Source organism: Pongo abelii, chromosome 3, assembly GCF_028885655.2.
Source record: "Pongo abelii isolate AG06213 chromosome 3, NHGRI_mPonAbe1-v2.0_pri, whole genome shotgun sequence".
Lineage (NCBI taxonomy): Eukaryota > Metazoa > Chordata > Mammalia > Primates > Hominidae > Pongo > Pongo abelii.
Window position 1 is genome coordinate 63928511 of NC_071988.2, and position 22035 is coordinate 63950545.

Below are 22035 nucleotides of genomic sequence, written 5' to 3' on the forward strand. Positions count from 1 at the left end.
TTAACATGGGGTGGTTTACGTATTTGGGTTCAGAAGTCAGAGTGTCTAGGTTTGTTCCAGGTTTTGCTGTTCGTTAACTGAGTGACCTTGGGCGAGTCATTTTTTTCTATGTTTCATTTTTTCTCATATATAAAGCTGTGGACAGTAATAGTGGTTGTGAGGATTAAGTGAATGAATTCATGCAAAGCACTTCAAACAATGCTTGGCACATAATAAATGTATTTACTATGCTATTTCAGCTATTTTCTGTAGCCTTCCCCTGACCTCGTGAACTTGAGAGGACAGAGAGAACTATCTCTGTAATACAGATGAGAGGCACAGGATTTCAACACTTCCATAAAGTCATTCAGCTTGTTGCTTTATTATTATTATTAGCTTATTGTCATTTTTATTTTATTTTGTTATTTTATTCCTTTTTTTTTTTTTTTTTTTGTAGAGATGGGGTCTCACCATGTGGCCCAGGCTGGTCTTGATCTCCTGGGCTTAAGCGATCCACCTACCTTGGCCTCCCAAAATACTGAGATTACAGGCATGAGCCCCCATGCCTGGCTAGTTATTATTTTTATGAGTATCACTAGAACTCAGGTCTCTTGTTTCCACATCTAGGTGTTCTTCGAAAAAGAAAGTGGAAGCAAAATCATATGCTTAAAGAAAGTCAGCTTTAGTTGCTGAAATCCTCTATTTCCCATTCTTCAAAGCTGACTGACAGTTCAAAAGTTGTTTTTCCTATCTTCAGTCCCACCCCAGATTGGTGAGAAATCGCTGATCTCTCCTGTGGATTCCTACCAGTATGGCACCACTCAAACGCTGACGTGTACGGTCTATGCCATTCCTCCCCCGCATCACATCCACTGGTATTGGCAGTTGGAGGAAGAGTGCCCCAACGAGCCCAGGTGAGTAAGGCCACACGCTCTTTGCTTTCCTGCCATCTTGCATTTCTTACAGCTGAGCGATGATATAACTCCATCCTAAATGGAGAAGCCTAAACCAAAAAAAGTTTTCTCTCAAGAGGTAGCCTGAATCTCCATCCATCTTTCTCTGTGTCTTACATTTTAGGGGATGTCTTTGCTTGGAGTATCCTACTTTGGGATTAGCTAAGCTCAGCCTTGTTAGGTTAGCCCTGAGGTACACTTCTCCAAACACAGGCTATTTGCTCAGTTTGCTGATTGCCAGTCTTTGGTTTTTCTCCTGATACCAATCAGCTGGTGAATAACACATCGCTCCTTCTTGTCTGTGTGAAGATCCATCTCTCAGAGGAAATGCTGATAGATGAGAGGCAGTGATAGACCCAGCCCCAGTCCTCAGGGTCTCAGGCCCAGCTTATCATGCTCTGACACAAGTCCAGACATCCTTAGGGAAAAACACAACAACAGCAGCCAACCCACCACCACCCTAAGCAGTCCACTTCCTGTTGTTGTTTTTGAAATGGCCACTATGAGCTTCTTCCTCAGCTGCTGATCATTTCCTTCACAGAAACCATTGGTCCCAGAGAAATTACTTTAAGGAGCCCAGTGGCTTCTAAGTTTCCTTGCCTTCCTTTGAACTAAATTAACTTGAATTGTCTTGTCGATCCAATTTATGAATGAAGGTTTGTTCCCAGAATAGCTGCTTCCCTCCTGTATCCTGAATGAATCTACCTAGAACCTTTTCCTTCATTGTCAATGCCTATTTTTAATTGGCGCCAAGTCTTGTACCATGGTAGACTGTGTTGGAAGTTATTTCTAAGAACAGAATAACCAAAGTCTGAATCTTTTCCTTACTCTTGACTCTAATTAAAGAAAAATTAAATCATAATATGTGCTGTTATCTCTTTCTTATAGCCAAGCTGTCTCAGTGACAAACCCATACCCTTGTGAAGAATGGAGAAGTGTGGAGGACTTTCAGGGAGGAAATAAAATTGAAGTCAATAAAAATCAATTTGCTCTAATTGAAGGAAAAAACAAAGTGAGTTTGAAGTTTTAAAATTTGAAAATCTCTCTCTCTTTAATGGAAGGATGGTACAATAACATGTGAGGCATACTGGAGATTAATAATCAAATAGTCTGGATGATAAAATAGTAGCATATTAAGTCACTTTGAAAATACCATTGACTTTTAGCAGTACCATTAACTTATTAATAGCTTATCAGAGAAAAATAAAAACATCTATGACATTAAATCTATGCATCTGTGTAGGGTGATTCTGATTTTATAAACATGAGAATGAAAAAATGTGTATCATGTCATATTAAAACACATCATTAGTTTCATGGCTTCCAAAGCCCTTTTTATATAATGTGTGAGCTCCACAGCAGCATAATTATACAAATTGAGTAAATATCCCAAACCTAAAAACCCCAAATCCAAAATGCTCCAGATTCTGAACCTTTTTGAGTGCTGACATGATGCTCAAAGGAAACGCTTGTTGGAGCATTTTGGATTTTCAGATTAGGGATGTTCAACTGGTAAGTATACAATGCAAATATTCCAAAATCCAAAAAAAAATCCAAAATCCAAAACACTTTTGGTCCCAAGCATTTTGAATAAGGGATACTCAACCTGCAATTGCATAAATTTGAGAGTGTCCAATCACTGCAGAAGTGGGAATGGCATAGGCAGGTTGGAGTGATTGTGGAGACTGCTAGACTGAGTGCTTGTGCACAAACAGCCTGCATTGTTTATGGCCTGGGATTTGTTTTTTCCCCCCACAGACTGTAAGTACCCTTGTTATCCAAGTGGCAAATGTGTCAGCTTTGTACAAATGTGAAGCGGTCAACAAAGTCGGGAGAGGAGAGAGGGTGATCTCCTTCCACGTGACCAGTAAGTACTCTTCTCTGGAGAGTTGGGCTGGATCACTCACACAGTGGGTACTAAGCCATGTAATTCCCAGTTGTTTTTGCCATTCATGTGAGTGGCATGGCATTTAGGAAAGAGGACTTGGATTGATCATTGATGCTTTCATTCATAAATTAAAACTTCTCAGGTATCTCCTGGGCTTATGTGAAGTCAGTGCGTCTAACTTCACTGGAGAGAGAATGGTTTCACAGATGCTTTAAACCACAAGCTCTGTGTGGTATTTACATCTCAGTCTTCAGACTCTGGCACAGTGCATGGCTTATTGAGCTTCAGTACATATTGGTGGGCTTGCTGTGGAACAGTTGATGAGGGTGGGCTTTATGGAGGCAATCAGAATGACATAGGAGCAGTGCCCTCCCAATGCTGTTGGTTTTGCCTGTGCATCTTAGTTTTATGGATAAGCTTTAGCTGATTGTGCTGAATGGAATATTATAGCCAGGGCTAATTCATTGGCATAAATGTAGCTTTCATATCATTCAGGTTAGTGTTAATGAAGACTAATTTTAAAATTCTGTTAGGATTAGAGATTTTGCTTTGGGTTTTTAAAATATTAAACATTGCGTAGAGCTCATAGTGGAGATGTGGTAAATATCTGAGGAATTCGTCTACATTTTCAAGTAATATGTTTTGGCCAAATAAGATATTTTGGGACCTGAATTGTCTAGTTTGTTTGTCAAGTTGTAGTACATCACCTGGAACTGATAGAGCTTCATTTCTTTTGGTAGTTTGTAGTAGTCTGAAAGCAGCCATATGATAGTGAGCTGTACCAAATTAAATCACCATTCAATAACTATGGCCTCTTTATTTTAGGGGGTCCTGAAATTACTTTGCAACCTGACATGCAGCCCACTGAGCAGGAGAGCGTGTCTTTGTGGTGCGCTGCAGACAGATCTACGTTTGAGAACCTCACATGGTACAAGCTTGGCCCACAGCCTCTGCCAATCCACATGGGAGAGTTGCCCACACCTGTTTGCAAGAACTTGGATACTCTTTGGAAATTGAATGCCACCATGTTCTCTAATAGCACAAATGACATTTTGATCATGGAGCTTAAGAATGCATCCTTGCAGGACCAAGGAGACTATGTCTGCCTTGCTCAAGACAGGAAGACCAAGAAAAGACATTGCGTGGTCAGACAGCTCACAGTCCTAGGTAGGGAGACAATTCTGGATCATTGTGCAGAGGCAGTTGGAATGCCTTAAATGTAGTGCAATTCAGGTGCTATGCAAATACTACTGTCCTCTAGGAGATGATGTTGTAAACTGGTGCACACTTCTTCACCGAAAGTCCTTGAGGCAGAAAGAAGCTGATAATAATGAAATGATGTATCGAAAAGAGGAAATAACAAAACCTGATGATGGAGTAATTCACTAGTATATGCAAGGGATTAGCTTGAACCAGGGAAACTTCTGCCTTATCTTGGGCATCCATTTATTTAAATAGACACATATTTGTGGAATGCCTGCTATGAGCTAGGAGAGTGTCAGAAATTCACAGTGGTAAACATGAAGGAAAGGAGGAGAACATAGGCAACCACTGGGAAGTCACAGCACAGTGAGGTCTCTGTGTCCATGAGGACAGGAATTGTTCTCTGTTTTGCTCCCTGCTGTAGCTCTAGTCATAGAGCATAGCAGCATATGCTGAGTGCTCAATAAGGCACCTGCTGCATGAAGAGTGGGATGATGGGCTGAGTTTAAGACCTAGAAGACTCCATGGGAAGGAAGCTACATTCACTGTCTGTACCTCTGGGTCATCCCACATGATCCAGCGTAGCCCAAGGTCTATGGGACAATCACTTCAGTGAGCAGATAGCTCTGTAAATTCCTCCATAGAGGCACTCTCTACCCCTTGTGTAACCTCATGCCTTGTGCAAAAGCTGGGCAGCCATGGCTTTGTCTGTGGGAAAATCAGGCAAATTTGGGGACTGTCTCTTTGTACCACTTCTCTCCGTTTTCTCCTCTTTTGGTGTCCCTTTCCAATTCCTAGGATATATGTGCCTTCTGTTTTTTTTTTTTTTTTTTTTTACTGTTAGGAAGGGAATTGCCCAAGTAAATTCACCTATACCACAGTTTTAGAGGGTAACGTCTTCATCAGAGGCCTTGGCGTATTTGAAGAGGCACCTTCTGACAGACACTAGCATAAAGTTCGCTAGTTTTAAGACTCAGGTGTCATAATAAGAGATACTTTGGGGTCAAGTCATCCCCAGCATCCTTCAAGTCACACCACATAGATCACCATGGATTTTCTGTTGGCTTGTCTGGCTTCAAGGTTATGGCAGAATTGAGAAAGAGATGTGAAGTAGGCTCCTGGCCTAGTTGTGCCCAGAAAATATGTGCTCACAGTTAGCTGCTTTGCTTCCCTAAGGACTCCTAACTTGTTTTCCTAAAACCTATTCTTAGAAATAGGCTAGAGTCCAGTACATTTGCTTAGACTTCAATGTAGTACGCTATTGAGGTAATCTCATTTTGCTAAGTGTTGACGTGGATTTTTTCAGCATGATTCCTTTTGATGTCCAGTTGGTTGGGACAAGATATTTCCACAGCACTTTGATGATCTGAAGAAAGAATAAGTCTAAAGTGTTCTTGTACACTTAAACAAATACTCATGGGCTTCATTTTCTTTAAATCCAAGACTTCCCTTAGGGTATTGTTGTTTTGTTTGTGTTTTAGTGGAAATGGCACTGAACTGGTCTTTTAGCCTCACCAGATTCCGTAAACAGTTCAACTGTTTACTTAGTTGTAGGGACATGGACAAGTGGTTTAATGTCACTGAACGTCATTTATTTCATCTGTGAGATAACGCTAACAGTCCTATTCTGCTCATTACATAAGATCAATAGTGAGGAACACAATTTGTATAAACAAGTTTTATAAGAATTGCCAAATAAATGTAAGGCATTATTTGTTGAATGATACTAAAATTTGGCACTTCCAAGAGAAATTTGAAGGGATTCTAGGGTATTATTGACTAGAACCTTCACGGGAGGGAAGTTTTCACCAGGAGAGGCTGTGTCTGATTAGAGGAAAAATCCATAAAGGTGACCCTGAACCTTTCTTTTGTGATGGAATTTCCAGCTAGTATCACTAATATGAATGTTAAAAGCCATTAATCTGTTTGCAGTGTCCTGACTGACTTGTTTCATTTAACTTTACCCAGTGACCAGTGGTGCTGTTATTAACTTCTGTGTATTTTCACAGAAGTTAATAAATCAAGTTCCTTTTTACTAAATTTAAACTGTTTAAAAGTTTGCTGATACTAGAACCATTTCAAAAGTTATAATTCGATGTTCTGTGATTTTCTTTTTGTGTGTCTAGAGCGTGTGGCACCCATGATCACAGGAAACCTGGAGAATCAGACGACAAGTATTGGGGAAAGCATCGAAGTCTCATGCACGGCATCTGGGAATCCCCCTCCACAGATCATGTGGTTTAAAGATAATGAGACCCTTGTAGAAGACTCAGGTAAATAGAATTTGGCTATCACTCTTGGGTTGCAGAACTTTCCCAGGGATATTATCTAAAAAGCCATATTATTTCTTGATGTAATGTAGAAAAAAAGCAGTATTGGTGTCCATGACCTGGGTCATTTCACAGACTTAGAATTGGAGTATGGGACCCTGTTGAGTTTTCATGAAAGCCGTATAGGAGATTAGTCAGCAGTAGATCCCATGTGACTCTACAGAGTTAGATAATAGAACAAGATGAAGGGCAGCATTTATATTTTCTAAATTTCCCTGAAAAGCTTCACAGACTACATCATCATAAATGAGAATGATCGTTTTCTTCCTCTGTTAGGCATTGTATTGAAGGATGGGAACCGGAACCTCACTATCCGCAGAGTGAGGAAGGAGGACGAAGGCCTCTACACCTGCCAGGCATGCAGTGTTCTTGGCTGTGCAAAAGTGGAGGCATTCTTCATAATAGAAGGTCAGTGGGATAAAAAAAAATGTGATACATATACACCATGGAATGCTATGCAGCCGTAGAAAGAAATCTGATCATGTCCTTTGCAGCTGCATGGATGGAGCTGGAAGCCATTATCCTCAGCAAACTAACACAGGAACAGAAAACCAAACACCACACATTCTCACTTATAAGTGGGAGCTGAACAATGTGAACACATAGACACAGGGAAGGGAACAACACACACTGGGGCCTACTGTGGGGTGGGGAGAAGGAGAGCATCAGGAAAAATAGTTAATGCATGCTGGACTTAATACCTAGGAGATGGATTAATAGGTGCAGCAAATCACCATGGCACATGTTTACCTATGTAACAAACCTGAGCATTCTGCACATGTACCCCGGAACTTAAAAGAAAAAAAGAAGGTCAGTGGGAAGTCATAGATACATCCTGTGGTTTTTGAAGATTATTTTGTATCTTATAGACACACATTCACTTTGAGTAGGGCAATGACAGATGATTTTTAATATTCTTTGTACTTTGTAAATTTTCTCAGTGAGTGTGTATTCTTTTAACCAGCAAACATAATTAATGTTGTTATAATTCTGCTTGCATCACATTTCCTGTTCCTGCAGTTCTTATTGTGGAAAAATTCTTAACCAGGCAGGATGAATGGCCTCTTCTCCCTGATTCCGTCTTTGTTTGAATGGCTTGATTAACTTATAGAAATGATGCCTTTATATTTATTTGGAAAAACATTAGAATTGCTGCCTAATCATGGCAGTCAATGCTATCCAGATAGTCACAAGGATTCCGAGTTTTAATTGGACTAGAGATAATTAAGATTCACTTGTGAACAATAGACCATTGCTCTTCTGACATGGAAAATTTTTGGTTTTTATCTCAATATGTGTGTATGCAAGAGTGATGTGAAATCTGTCATTTTCTTAGCTAGGAAAAGTAATTTGTGGCAGAATATTTTATCTTAAGAAGTATATTCCTATGGCTTTTTTTTTTTATAGCCCACCAGGGAAAGAATAAAACTGTGTTGTGTGGGTAAAAGAATAGTATGCAAGGGTAAGAAAGAAGTATGGTGATAGGAAGGATCGATGGATTTCTATGAACTCATCCTAACTTGTCTCTCAAAGTCTAGATTTTGGTCCCTTTACTCTGCCAAATCTATGATGCCAAGTATTGCATCAAGATATGTTGACATATTTTCAAATGTATAAGCTTATTAGCATTTCATAAACTACACTTGCAAATAAAGATTTCAAAGACCATGGCAGTTTTGTCATTTCCAAAGTGATTCATGTTTTAGGGCAAATCCACAGAATGACTTCTAGATTGTCTCTGATGCTCTGCATTACCTCTTGTTGGTGGCCCGCAGCTGGTTACAGATGCCTAACTAGGTAACACTGGCACAGAGATTATAGTTACTTCTTACCTGTAGTGAATGCTAAGAAAGGCAGAGCTAGATATTTAATACTCCTGCTGGGTTCCCAAATGTTATGTGAGAATATTAATATACAAACACATAGAAAATAGACTCTTTGAACTTTTTATCCTCTATGTACAAGTGGACTTTTAAATCTGTGTGTATAAATAGAGAATTACTTCCCTAGGACGACCAGAGAAACAAAATTTACTCCAAGCGTAATTGTGCTTGTCTCTCAATGGTTAAGTTAACTTTTATTTTGCAAACCAATTTATTACTTATTTTGCAAACCAGTTTATTACTTGTCTTCTGCTCTCTTGAGGCCATGGTGGGCCATCCGCACAGCTTGTGGCCCGGTTTGATTCTCCTTGCATTCTTCTGATGGGAGGCCCCAAGTGATGACTGCTTCCTTATCATCTCTTTGCTAATCACTCTTAGTGGAAAGCCTGTTTCTGCATTTTGTTTCTTCCACTCAGAGCTGTCCTCTGAAGCCCTGAGCTTCTGCAGCTTTGCTTGCTGACTTCTAGTTTCCTCTTCTCTTTCCTTTCATGAGTGATTTGAAACTCCCATTACCAGGCCATGTGTGATGTGCTCATCTTGGCTCTTCCTCTTCTCCTCACTCAGGCTCCTGCCACAAGGGACCGGGTAGTGTATGTAATGGTTAGTTCATGTTGGACAGGCCTATTTATCTCTTGACTGAACCACTGACTAGCTATGTGCCCTCAGTCAAGTAGCTTAAGCTCTCTGGTCTTCTGTTTCTTCACCTGAAAACTGAGGGTTGTTGAGGAGGTTAAGTGGAATGACATATTTAAAGTAATGAGTGCATAGTAGATACGTGGTCATTAGTAACTCTCAGGTCAAAAAACTTTGTTTATTTCCCTACTTGGTTTCTTATGTGATCCTTTTGCAAACTCTGCACAGATCAAAATATTGACTATCAGTTTAAAAGAAGACTTTTGTTTTCCTCAAATAGAAATATATTTTTTTTCTCTGTAGAGAATGATCTGTTTTCTTTCCATCAAAGACTGCTCTTCCTCTAAACACTTTCTATGTTTGGCTTTTAAGACATTACTACTTCTATGCTTAATTACTTTAGAATTTTATTGTTGTAAGTTTACATGAGCAATGTTTTGCAAGCTTTAAATTTTCCATTAACAATTCTGTAGGCCAGGTGTGGTGGCTTATGCCTGTAATCCCTTGGGAGGCCAAGGTGGGGGGATGGCTAGAGGCCAGGAGTTCGAGATTAGCCTGGGCAATGTAGTGTGACCCCATCTCTACAGAAAATAAAAGAAAAATTAGCTGGGCTTGGTGGTATGCACCTGTAGTCCCAGCTACTTGGGAGGCTGAGGTGGGAGAATTGCTTGAGCCTAGGAATTGGAGGCTGCAATAAGCTATGATTGTGTCATGGTACTCCAGCCTGGAACATAGAAAGAAACCCTGTCTCTAAAAATAAATAAATAAATAAATTTAAAAAATTAAATTAAAAAAAGAATTCTGTAGACTCCATTCAAGTTAGGGTGTGTGACTATTGTCCTCTAGGATTTTTCGAAGTTGGTAAGCTTGGGATCTTGCTTTAGTGCTAAAATTTGTCATCTTACAAACAAAAAATATAAGTTTCCAACTGTTGATACTCATTCAGTTGTGTCTTTCCAGGTGCCCAGGAAAAGACGAACTTGGAAATCATTATTCTAGTAGGCACAGCGGTGATTGCCATGTTCTTCTGGCTACTTCTTGTCATCATCCTACGGACCGTTAAGCGGGTAACAAAATAATTTCCCTTCTGTCCATGCACATTGGTTTTCATGATTAATGAAAACTGACTGGGGTTCTCTGAGTTGTTTCTTCCCATTGTTATTGGCTCAATGGGCACATTTTTATTTCAATACAATAACATTCTTGCCCACTTTCTTTTGGCTGCATCTCAGGGATTTAATTGATAGAAGCCACTAGAGAGGAAAAGGGCTTAGACTGTCTAGTGTAATTAAGCTTTAAAACCTTAATTCTGAGCTCCTTTGGGGGACAAGGGAAACTAGAAGCAGGATTATAATAGGACCACTCACAAATTCCATGAGTTTTATTGGAAAATGAGACAGGAATGAGGCTCCAATAAACAGCAATAACAAGCACATAAAACAACAGCCAAACAACAGTGTGTTTATGACTGGAAGGATTGATGCTTTCCAGGCTAATGGAGGGGAACTGAAGACAGGCTACTTGTCCATCGTCATGGATCCAGATGAACTCCCATTGGACGAACATTGTGAACGACTGCCTTATGATGCCAGCAAATGGGAATTCCCCAGAGACCGGCTGAAGCTAGGTGCATTTTCAATTGCTATTAATTTGATATTGTGTTTACCAGGCCATCTCTTCCTCCATTAGAATGATGACAAATGTGGTATATTCAGATGTTGGATTCTGGTTTAGAAATATTAATTCCATCTCTTGAATTTGGATAATCATTCATTTAGCCACTTAGAGGTAGGGTCCATATGTAATCATCCAAAGCAGGACATTTGGAGAGTGAAGGGGGAGTTATTAAATAATTAAGCTAGGACAAAGGAGTAAACTGGACTATCCATGTTAAATTGGGTTGTATGGTCACCCTATCTAGTTGATGTCTCTGCGTATCACTTTGGTTGTATAGTAATCCAAGTCCGTTTTCTTGTTGCTATTGTTGTTGACTCTAGGTAAGCCTCTTGGCCGTGGTGCCTTTGGCCAAGTGATTGAAGCAGATGCCTTTGGAATTGACAAGACAGCAACTTGCAGGACAGTAGCTGTCAAAATGTTGAAAGGTAAAAGCAAAATTATGTGGTGATCTATCTTTCTGTTTTATCTAGTCTTTAAACATGTTGCAAGGCTTGTATCAGTAGCTTTGTGCTTACGTGGGCCTACTAGCCACACATGCAGTCAGCCTACATAATGCCCTTGTGCAAATTGGAAAAAGGATCCTCCTTTGTAGCTTTATGCCAGGATGCGTGGTCTGGCAAGCAAAGTTGGGGTTGGGTTTCACCTTCTTGCCTGGTTACCCTTGTGAAGGGCTCAGCCAACACAGTTGTACTTAGTGGTTCTGGGTACAGGAAAAAAGGACTGTGGTTATATTAAAATTGTTTCTTAATATATTGTGGAATCAGATAATTATAGACCATCTAGAGACCCGGAAAGGAAAATAGTGGAATGCAAAAATAGCATGTTCTCCAGAATTGGAATATGTAAAAGATGTTCATATGTAAAAGATAATTTGCAAAACAAGAATGGTTGTGTTAGAAAAAAATATAATGGGTTATATTTTTTAAATTAAAAGCTTTATAAGTAATTGTTAATTCTAATAGTAATGGAATTCTTGTCTGGCCATTTTCATTTCAGGAGGTTAGACAGTAAAGCTTCTTTCTTCAATTGTGATGTTCTTTCATTGATGAAGGCAGTGCCAGTGACCCTTTGCCAATAGGTTTTGTGCATTTCAAAGCTATCTTTCTCCATTTGCCTTTTTTCTCTTGTGGCCAAGGGAGTATGTAATTTTGAGGTGGCTCATCAGAGCCTTAGATGTGGACCATGCCTGTGAATTAGCGGGAAGTGTAGCAGTCCATACAGGATCAAACACATAGTCTTAGTGCCATCAGCCTCATGTGCCAACTGGTCTTTCCAGCTGGCCTTAATTTGCCTGCACAGATCGGCACAGATTGGCTGGAACATTCGGTATAGCCCCTAACACGTGAAGATATTTAATATATGGTGTTGCTTCCTTATGAGGAAACACTGAAATGATCAGACCCTCAGAATCATAGTGAACCTGAAATGCAAAAATCCAGTTTTGTAAAAGAAGAGAATCTGGGCATGATTCCACTGCAGATGTATTCTCCACTTTGCAAAAGATTTCACAATGGGTTTCTTTAAATATCAAAATTTCTGGCTCACTTAAAATATGAATTTTATTTCAAATTAGAAAATAGAATTTACACTTGACTTTTGAGGAAATGCATGTGGTCTGTAAACTAGGTCATAGCTGTGTTACCCCTGGAGGGTAAGTTGTATAGTGGCATGCAGGGAGGGAGGGACCCCAATTATCTGAAGGAAATGTCCACACCGATGATTTCCCTCTTTGTACTGTATTTGTAGAAGGAGCAACACACAGTGAGCATCGAGCCCTCATGTCTGAACTCAAGATCCTCATTCATATTGGTCACCATCTCAATGTGGTCAACCTTCTAGGTGCCTGTACCAAGCCAGGAGGTGAGTAACTGTGGATGGTTTTGGTCACCAATTTTAACATGTCTCTCTGATAGCGTTTGAGGGAAAGCAGTCAACTCCTATGGCCTTGATTTTCTTAGCTTAGAATACTTTGTGGATTCCTAGGAATAAATATATTTCATGGAGGTTTAATTGGCACTAGAATTAAATTATTGTAAAACTTCCTCTGAATTAAGAAATGTCATGCCACTATGATACAGTTTGTTACTTGTGTAACAGATGTCCAGAGGAGAAGAGTAAACTTCCCTAAAACTTGAAAGCTTAAGGGTAGTCACCCCCAAAATGGAATCATATCAAGTGATTGCATTGAAAAGCAAGTAGATGGGTGGGTTTTCTTCTGAAATTTTGGTTAATCTTGTGAAAATGTGTTCTGGAAAAAAGAAAAGCTACAATATAAGGGGATTGGGACCAGCTGATTTCTACACTCCTGTCCCAGTGAAAGGTTGTAGCCTTCTTCTAAGGTGTTTTTGGGTTCATCACTATATTAAACACTTAGTGAGGAATATGAGTGAAAACCCATTTTCCTTCCTGGACATGCTGCCCGCAGGGCCACTCATGGTGATTGTGGAATTCTGCAAATTTGGAAACCTATCCACTTACCTGAGGAGCAAGAGAAATGAATTTGTCCCCTACAAGGTATGTCATCTCCTAATCCTGCTCTGGCCATATTATAAAATGAAGGGAAACTCAAAATGGTACAGGTTAGATATTTAGTTGAAATTTTGTGAAGAACTTGTGAGGAATCTTCTCATATTACCTCTTGGCTGTTGTAACTTCCTCTTTTACCTTCTGGGGGCTATATATTTCTGTTTTATGTTTGGGATTTTAATCTACTGACCCATTACAGAGTGTGGACATGGGGGAGAAGGCAGGTATGAGCAAGGCAAGGGGAGGGCAGAGGGTAGGACATCTCTGGGTTATTCTGTCACTCCCCTAGCCATATTTGGCCCCGTGGAGTGTAAATCCCTCTGTGAAGAGCATCCTAATGCTGAAAGTGTGTCTGAATGCAACTCAAAATGTGGCATTTGTCACTTTAAGCTAAAGAAGGAGCTAGGCTTTGTGGAAGAAACCCTATTATGCACAAAACTTGCCCCAAATTTCAGCTCAGAGATTGCATAATCCTGAAATTGATGTCCTTCTTGTCTGCTTTTTAGTAGTTTCAATTATCTCCATGGTTTACTACATTTTAAAGGTTGTAAACTTTTAAAGACTCATTTTGTTTTCAAGGAGTTTGTTTGTTCCTTTGCTTTTTTATAGACCAAAGGGGCACGATTCCGTCAAGGGAAAGACTACGTTGGAGCAATCCCTGTGGATCTGAAACGGCGCTTGGACAGCATCACCAGTAGCCAGAGCTCAGCTAGCTCTGGATTTGTGGAGGAGAAGTCCCTCAGTGATGTAGAAGAAGAGGAAGGTACCAGCCAGTGCTTCCTGCACGCTATGGCATGCTCTTGTCAGAGCAGACAGGGTGATGGGGTGTTACAAGGAATTTGATCATGGGAAAAGTCCAATACTACCTCATAATTTGAAAGATACCTGAATTTCTATAATAGACTGCCTCCATTCTGTCTCCCCAAAAGTGAAGTGTGGAGGACCTAGACTGGGAGGCAAAGCAGGGCTAGCCTGAGAAATCTGGGTAGTCCAAGTGGGCTAAGCAGTCAGCTACAACCACAGCAGAGTTCTTAAAATACTGGTTCAACATTTATTAGTGAGAGAGGCTACAAGTTTTCTGGTAGTTGACTAGCCTCTCCATGGCCTTGGAGAGCCCCAGAGTGGTTCAGCCCCATGTTGCGTGCTTTACCTGTGCAGAAGTCTTTCTTTTCATTATACCTAACCTTCTCAAAGGCAGTTTAGGAGCCATCTATTGTTTCTACCCTACCCCAAGTGGCTTATCAAGTCTTCCTTCCAACCATACTTCCTCAGGGGAGTCTTGATAAATATCCTGGCCTGTATTAAGTTATGTTTCCAGTGATATTTTATTTATTTGTTTTTATGTTTATTTTAATTTTTTTGAGGTGGAGTCTCATGCTGTTGCCCAGGCTGGAGTGCAATGGTGCAATCTCGGCTCACTGCAACCTTCGCCTTTGGGTTCAAGTGATTCTTGTGCCTCAGCCTTCCGAGTAGCTGGGATTACAGGTGCCTGCCACCACGCCCAGCTAATTTTTTTTTGTTTGTATTTTTAGTAAAGATGGGGTTTCACCATGTTGGCCAGGCTGGTCTTGAACTCCTGACCTCAAGTGATCTGCCTGCCTCAGCCTCCCAAAGTGCTGGGATTATAGGCGTAAGCCTCCGTGCCTGGCCTCAGTGATATTTTAGTGCTCTTTATGGGTGGAGCTGTGGTCCCAGCCTAACTTCCAGGACTTCAGCCGGCTCCAGGACACACTGTATTTCTGCCTTCTTCAGAAGGAGGAGAGATAGCATTGTGGATGTAGAGATGGGTGACAGGCTGGCTCCCCTTGAGGCATAAGTCTAGAAGAATAGTGGAAGAAACCCACTCTGTTTCCCTTGACATGAGGCTACAGAGAAAATTTGCATTTAACTCCTTTTCCTTAGAAGCTGAGAAGGTAGTGTGAGGCTGGGACTTGGTCTAGAAGCACATGGGGAGGTGGTCTAGGCTTCATTTAGCTGGGCCCACACTGAGTGGTGCTGCCTCTACCCTGCTCTTTGTCTTTCAAAAAACAGTGGCCAGTGAGCCAGAAACCTAAGAGATTGAGTTGTTGAGAAAAAGGCTCACAGCCTTTTAAATAGTTACGAATTTATTACTACAACTAAGTTTTTGTTTACTCTGGTATTTGTCTCCAGGAAAGAAGCCATAAGTCTTATCTGACCAAAGAGATGATTTTGAAACACACATTTAATATCTTAGTGTTTATTTGTACCAGTTGCACTGAAGTAAATACCACCAATTTACGTAAATTTATCTTTCCATGTTTCTGTTATCTCTCAGGAAAAAAACATCCTCCCAGGCCAGATTTAATGTATTTACAGCATTTTTTAAGTTTGAAAATGAATTAAATATATTTCTAGTATTTTTAGTTATCTGTTGCAGATTATAGTTTGACTTTTGGCCTTTGTCCCAGGACAAAGCCTGGAGAGAAGAGATTCAATGACCCTGAATATTGTTGTTTTATTTTTAGAGTTCTTGATATGAAACTATTGTTTATCCCTCTGAGTACATGACAAAAAACAGTGTAAGTGGCAAATTTGGAAATGTCCTCTTTCTCTCCCAGATTATCTAGGTCAATATTACCTTATTCTACCTCCTGGATTTACTGGTTCAATTTGGCTAAAATGGAAAGACCAGTATTGTTCCTAAGGGGTATGATGAAGGCTAATGATACCAGGATTCAGGAGATTTACAGAAGATAGAAGCATTGACTCTCTGCGTCTATTTCCTAAAAATTTAACTCCCAAGTCTTAAAAAGATTATTACTCTAGCAAACTTAGAAACATCACACTAACTCGTGGAAATACTGTTCTCCATCCTCCTGCCTCTTTGGACAGCTCCTGAAGATCTGTATAAGGACTTCCTGACCTTGGAGCATCTCATCTGTTACAGCTTCCAAGTGGCTAAGGGCATGGAGTTCTTGGCATCGCGAAAGGTAAGAAAGCTTGAGGGGAAATCAGCTATCTTTTCAGATCACAGGTTTGGAAATAAGATGTCCAGTGTCAGCTGTTGGTGCTTGTTTGGGATTGTAATTCATTCACCACTTTTACGTCTCTTAGAAGAGCTCTACTGGGGAGGCTCTGTTTCTGCTGAGTAAGAGTGGTTAAGGAGTTCGTGAAATTAAGCTGTATAATAAAGGGTTGTCAAGCATCTACTAAGTGTGAAGCAATCTTCTGAGCACTGAGGATACTGTGGTGAACAATCAGGCAAAGCTCTTCACCTTCATGGAGTTTACAGTTCTAGTGGGTAGAGCAAACAATAAGCAATATAAACAAATAAAACGTGTTGTAGGTTAGATGGGAGTAAATGCTATGGGGATAGAAATAAAGCAAGAAAGGGTTATAGAATACACAGGAGCAATGCACTTGTGTATGTTTATGCTTCTCTGTGTATGTACATCCATTTTAAACAAGGTAGACAAGGAAGGCTTTACTAAGAACTTGACATTTGAGCAATGACCTGGAAAGGGGAGGGGCTGAGCCTTACAGATATCTTGGCATGAGAATCATTTTTAATTTATTTTACATTCATCAACATCCATCAAAAAGTATTTGTTAGGAGTATAATTAGAAACGAGGAAGGACAGGCTTCAGATGAGAGCGATTAAAAGAGCTAAAATTAGAAAAGTAGGCCAAACAAAGGCTGAGGTGGGGACGTGACAAGTTACAACTATTCCAAAGGTTGTAAACACCAAGCAGGGAGCAAGGCTGGTGGCAGTGACTCCCCTGGAAAGGATAAAATGTGTAATTTTATATTAGGTAACAATACTTCAAATTAAGGATCAGGAAGAACTGTCAGTTGACAGAATGTATTCATGCAGCTTAATGAAGAAAGAAAGACTTAAGTTATATCTATTTTTTTGTGTTTCCTAAATTAGAATGAAATCTTCAACCCATGTTTTCCCCATCTCATAGCATTAAAGGCCTCAGGCTCTTTGATGTTTCTGCTAGGTAGCTCTTGTGTTCTCTCTCCCAAGGGGAAGGAGGAGAACTGGGGCCTTACAGGGTTTTCCCAAAGAGAAAGGCCCTTTACACTTCTTGGAGATTATGACTTATTCTTACCATTTTTTTCTGGCTGGAACTCGCCACTTAGTCAGGGTTCCTTTTGGGGACTAGGAAGAGAATGGAAATGAATGTGGGAATCCTTTAACTTTCCTTACATCTACCAGACGATTTCTTGAATCCACTTGGTTGTTGGGTTAAAAAAGGAAACTTTTTGTTTGCGGGGAAAAGTAAAAAATACTGTCTGTTTTTCGGAATTGCCAGTGTTGCTCTGTTGTGCTAGATAATGTGCTTCTGAATATGCCTTGTTCAGAGGAGAGTGCCATACAGATTTGAGGTGTGGGAAGTTCAGCAATGCCTGGCTTACATGATCACTTCTCCAATGAGTTAAGAATTCTCCTCTTGGCCGGGTGTGTTGGCTCACGCCTGTAATTCCAGCACTTTGGGAGGCCAAGGTGGGTGGATCACCTGAGGTCAGGAGTTTGAGACCAGCCTGGCCACCATGGTGAAACCCTGTCTCTACTAAAAATATAATAATTAGCTGGACCTGGTGGCACACCTGTGGTCCCAGCTACTTGGGAGGCAGAGGCAGGAGAATCACTTGAACCTGGGAGGTGGAGGTTGCAGCGAGCTGAGATTGCACCACTGCACTCCAGCCTGGGTGACAGAGCAAGATTCCTTCTCAAAAAGAAAAAAAAAAAAAAAGTTTTCTTCTAAGCCATTGATTCATTTATTGTGCTCCCCAAGACTCATTTTCTTACAAAATATCATGTGGAGCTAAAGCTGCCGAGTAGTAGGAAGTTAGCTGAAGTTTGGAGGACACAGAGAAAGGAGAAACTGAGGAGCTAAAAGGAAGAGAAAGAAAGTCAAGATGAATCTCATTGTATTATTAATGCACTAGAAAGTCAACCTGACTTGTGATAGGCTGAAATTGCCTTAATAGACCTTTATAATAACCCAGCACTTTGAAATCAGGGGAAGCCACACTGGGAATTGTTTATCAGAGCCAGTCTGGCTTCAGCTTCATACGGAAGGGGGAAACCAACAAAGAGCACTAAACCAATGAGAGCCCCTTGTTTCTGATTTCCGTGCATTCATTCAAAAAACAAATCCCATTCTGGGACCTCCTTAGAATAACACGTTTTTAACCAAATATGGGGCCAGGCAAAAGGAATGTGTGGATGTGACCAGAAACACATTTTTTTGTGTCCTAGAGGAGCCTATTTATGATTCCATCATCACATTATAACTTAATTATTTAACTCCAAAGGCTGGAGCTGTTTATGGAATAAGCAGATGTGTGTCTCAGCAAAGCTCACAGACTTTTTTCCTGAAGTGTTGATAAAAGATACTAACCCAGTCCTTGTTAATCAGTTGGCTTTCTGATGTAGGATTTTTTTTGATGCATGAGGTCACAACAGATGTGAAAGAGATCAGCTGTGCCGAGACCTAATGCACACACGATTCTCTTTGCAGTGTATCCACAGGGACCTGGCGGCACGAAATATCCTCTTATCGGAGAAGAACGTGGTTAAAATCTGTGACTTTGGCTTGGCCCGGGATATTTATAAAGATCCAGATTATGTCAGAAAAGGAGATGTAAGTTTCAAACATGAACCCAGTGCTTGGTTAAATAACGGAATTAAAACTCCTCGTAGAGAGCTTCAGGACCTGTTTTCAGGAACAAAGGAAGTTGTTTTCTTCAGATATTTGCTAATTTGGGTTCTGAATCCTTGTCTTCTACCCCTGTAGGCTCGCCTCCCTTTGAAATGGATGGCCCCAGAAACAATTTTTGACAGAGTGTACACAATCCAGAGTGACGTCTGGTCTTTTGGTGTTTTGCTGTGGGAAATATTTTCCTTAGGTAAGTCATTTCTTTTTGTCCTTCCATCCAGACTCCAAAAAGGAAGACAAAAGTTGTCTTTTCCTCTCCTGTACTTCACGTCTATCAGGTGAAACTTCTCGGAAGCTTTGAAAAAAAAAAAAGATACATAGGTGATGAGGATGTGCAAGATTCAGGCTCAGGGTTTTCTATAAGAGAAAATCAAATCAAAGAATGTCTCCTCCCTGTTTTATTCTAGGTGCTTCTCCATATCCTGGGGTAAAGATTGATGAAGAATTTTGTAGGCGACTGAAAGAAGGAACTAGAATGAGGGCCCCCGATTATACTACACCAGAAATGTAAGACTTTAAGAAGTATTCCTCTGTTCTCTTTCTTTGCTCGCAAATTCTCCTTGCCTGGAAGACTTTCCATTATATAAACCTTCTTCATTGCCCAGTTAGTGTCCTGCTTTTACTTTGGGGCCTTTCTTGATAATTTCAAGCATGGAGTCATCACTTCTTGAAAAGATAGTACTTTATTATTCAAAGCAACCAGTTAGTTTTTATTAGATGTTGCTTTAAATGTTTTGTTTTCTATACACATTGAGCCTCTGGAGTATGGGACTCTGTGTCTTACACAGTTTTGTATCCCTATTTAGCATCTCAACTTGTCGGCTCTTTATAAATGGGTACTCATTTAAGTGCTTATTTTCAGCATTCAGGAAGAAAGAGGCATTTAATGAAATCAGTGTTTTGCTTCTCTAGGTACCAGACCATGCTGGACTGCTGGCACGGGGAGCCCAGTCAGAGACCCACGTTTTCAGAGTTGGTGGAACATTTGGGAAATCTCTTGCAAGCTAATGCTCAGCAGGTTTGTCACCTCCATCCAAGAAGCACCTACAAAGAGTACTTAGATGTCAAGGACTTCCCTACTGCCTGAACTGTCTCATGGCTACCATGCTATCCTCTCAGCCATTGAATAATCTACTGTATTCTTCTACATCTGAGTAATAATGCTTTTCTAAAAGCTGTAATTACCCTTTTAGACAGATAGGATTCTAATTTATAACCTGGGAGCAGACCACTCTGATTTCTACCTACTTACCTTTTTGTTATATCTTCAAACGCTCTTCTAAAGCTAAAACAAAGAAAAAATCTGGTTGATCGACAGAAGATCAACAATGGAAGAAATTTCAAGAAATGTTTAATAAATTCTGCAGGCAAAAATACATCTAAGCTATGCAAAAAGATGGTTTCTATCTTGGTATCATCCCAGGTTCTTATAACTTCCACTGGAAGATTTTAGAGTTGTAGTCTTTACTATTAGAATGTTATTTAATCTCCAGTCAATGCCTCTTACTACAATGGAAGCGAATTTCCTCTTTCTTTTCTTTTGAACAGCTGGGGGACGATAGGTCAGCTCTATTTTTATCAATAAACCTTCCAAACATTTACAGATATCAAATAGCCCTTTATTTCTTTTTCTTGATGCAATAATATTAAGTTGTGCAACCTTTTCTCAAAAGACCCATTTTCCTACCCATTTATTGCTTTTCTTTAGACTGTCAACAGTTTTTCCATTGCCTTGAAATGTGGTGGCTAAAACTGGATGCCATGCCCTTTGAAGGGCTTGGCTCGTGTGGTTAGGGCTTTGTGAAGGAGTGATTTTTTGTTCTATGTAGCTCCGTGTGTTCTGTTGTTACCTCTCTGACCACAGCCTGCTTTCTCTTCATTGTAACTGCACTTCGCTGTGGGCTCCTTACCCATCTCGTTTTTTAGTTCTCTCCTTTAATATACCTTCCATTTCAACAGCTTTTTGTTTCTGACACATGATTTGTATTGTTGTCTTAAAGTTCTGTGTTCAGATATGAAAGCCACACACCCTATGTAGCCAAGAAGCCCCTGTGCCCTTTGTTTTTAATGAAAAGGCACTTGAAGAACTGAAGCCATAACAACAGTCTTCTGTGTTTATTGTTTCAGGATGGCAAAGACTACATTGTTCTTCCGATATCAGAGACTTTGAGCATGGAAGAGGATTCTGGACTCTCTCTGCCTACCTCACCTGTTTCCTGTATGGAGGAGGAGGAAGTATGTGACCCCAAATTCCATTATGACAACACAGCAGGAATCAGGTACTGTATATGGCCTAACATCCCCTGGGGGAGGGTGACTTCAAGGCCATCTCTCGGAGGGAGATTGGAAGTGGAAGGAAGACCTTGTCTAAGGCTGCTGCATCCCACTTCCACATAACCTTAGCCCTGAGGTTAACATAATGGGGAATGCTCCTGGAAGAGGGCCTGGGTAGGTGTGCTTCCTCCCATCTGTAGTCCACGCTGCTGCCACAGCATTGCCTTTAAGAATTCCAAGCCCTGCAGCTGCAATAGCTGGAATGCCACAGTTTGCTAATTTCCAGAATAAAGAGACCAGTTTTACAAAGACATCTGCATTTAAATTATCCCCGTGTATGCTTTTATTAATGTGAATTAAATGGCTTAGGAGAGATTCAGAAAGGAAGAGTTCTGTGCATGCATGAGAACATGCTTATGGCTCTCTGGCAAGGATACAAAAAGCCATGGGTTTGTATCCTGAATGAGACTGGACACTGCATCTCAGAAGCCCCTCCCACGTCTGATTTTCAGCATTTTATTTGCATAATGGATGTCTGGGCGTATTTAAAACACATGCACTGCAGTCCTTTCCTGATTTGCAGAGGGGTTCTGAAGGCAGCTTTCTTTTTTTCTTTCTCCCAGCACCTGTGCATAAGGAAAGAGTTGGTGTGGTTTTCTACAATATGATATTAAAATTGCCCTTTACTAAGGCTGGGACTACTTCACTTTGCTTTGTTTCTTTCCCAGCCCCTTTGGGTGTTTTCCTGCTTTAATGGAACCCCTGACAGCATGGGTCCAGCCTGCCAGCCCGAGTGTGCCTGGGCTGCAGGGAGGGGCAGGGAGCTCTCTCATGTCCAGAACTTGGCCAGGTTGCCACATGGCAGGGGATGCTAAGGAGCAACTCGTGGACAGTTTGCCCTCTAGAGTCGTGCGGGGCAGCAGAAACACTGACAGGAAGGAAGAAAGCTTAGAAGCCAGCAAGTGAGCTGACCGTTCCATTGAAGTCACAAGCATTAG

General features: G+C 40.6%; 1 protein-coding gene across 1 annotated transcript in view; it reads left to right on the forward strand.

Annotated features, from left to right (window-relative positions):
• KDR (kinase insert domain receptor) overlaps positions 1 to 22035 on the forward strand; it is a 47116-nt gene that overhangs the window by 16945 nt on the left and 8136 nt on the right. Inside the window, exons 10-27 of the mRNA XM_002814785.4 lie at positions 737 to 893; positions 1821 to 1944; positions 2691 to 2799; positions 3646 to 3987; positions 6150 to 6296; positions 6630 to 6761; positions 9830 to 9936; positions 10361 to 10496; positions 10867 to 10971; positions 12293 to 12406; positions 12972 to 13060; positions 13682 to 13835; positions 15926 to 16023; positions 18566 to 18688; positions 18842 to 18953; positions 19171 to 19270; positions 19676 to 19781; positions 20891 to 21042. Of these exons, the coding sequence (XP_002814831.1) occupies positions 737 to 893; positions 1821 to 1944; positions 2691 to 2799; positions 3646 to 3987; positions 6150 to 6296; positions 6630 to 6761; positions 9830 to 9936; positions 10361 to 10496; positions 10867 to 10971; positions 12293 to 12406; positions 12972 to 13060; positions 13682 to 13835; positions 15926 to 16023; positions 18566 to 18688; positions 18842 to 18953; positions 19171 to 19270; positions 19676 to 19781; positions 20891 to 21042 (2407 nt within the window). The remainder of the gene's footprint in view (positions 1 to 736; positions 894 to 1820; positions 1945 to 2690; positions 2800 to 3645; positions 3988 to 6149; positions 6297 to 6629; positions 6762 to 9829; positions 9937 to 10360; positions 10497 to 10866; positions 10972 to 12292; positions 12407 to 12971; positions 13061 to 13681; positions 13836 to 15925; positions 16024 to 18565; positions 18689 to 18841; positions 18954 to 19170; positions 19271 to 19675; positions 19782 to 20890; positions 21043 to 22035) is intronic.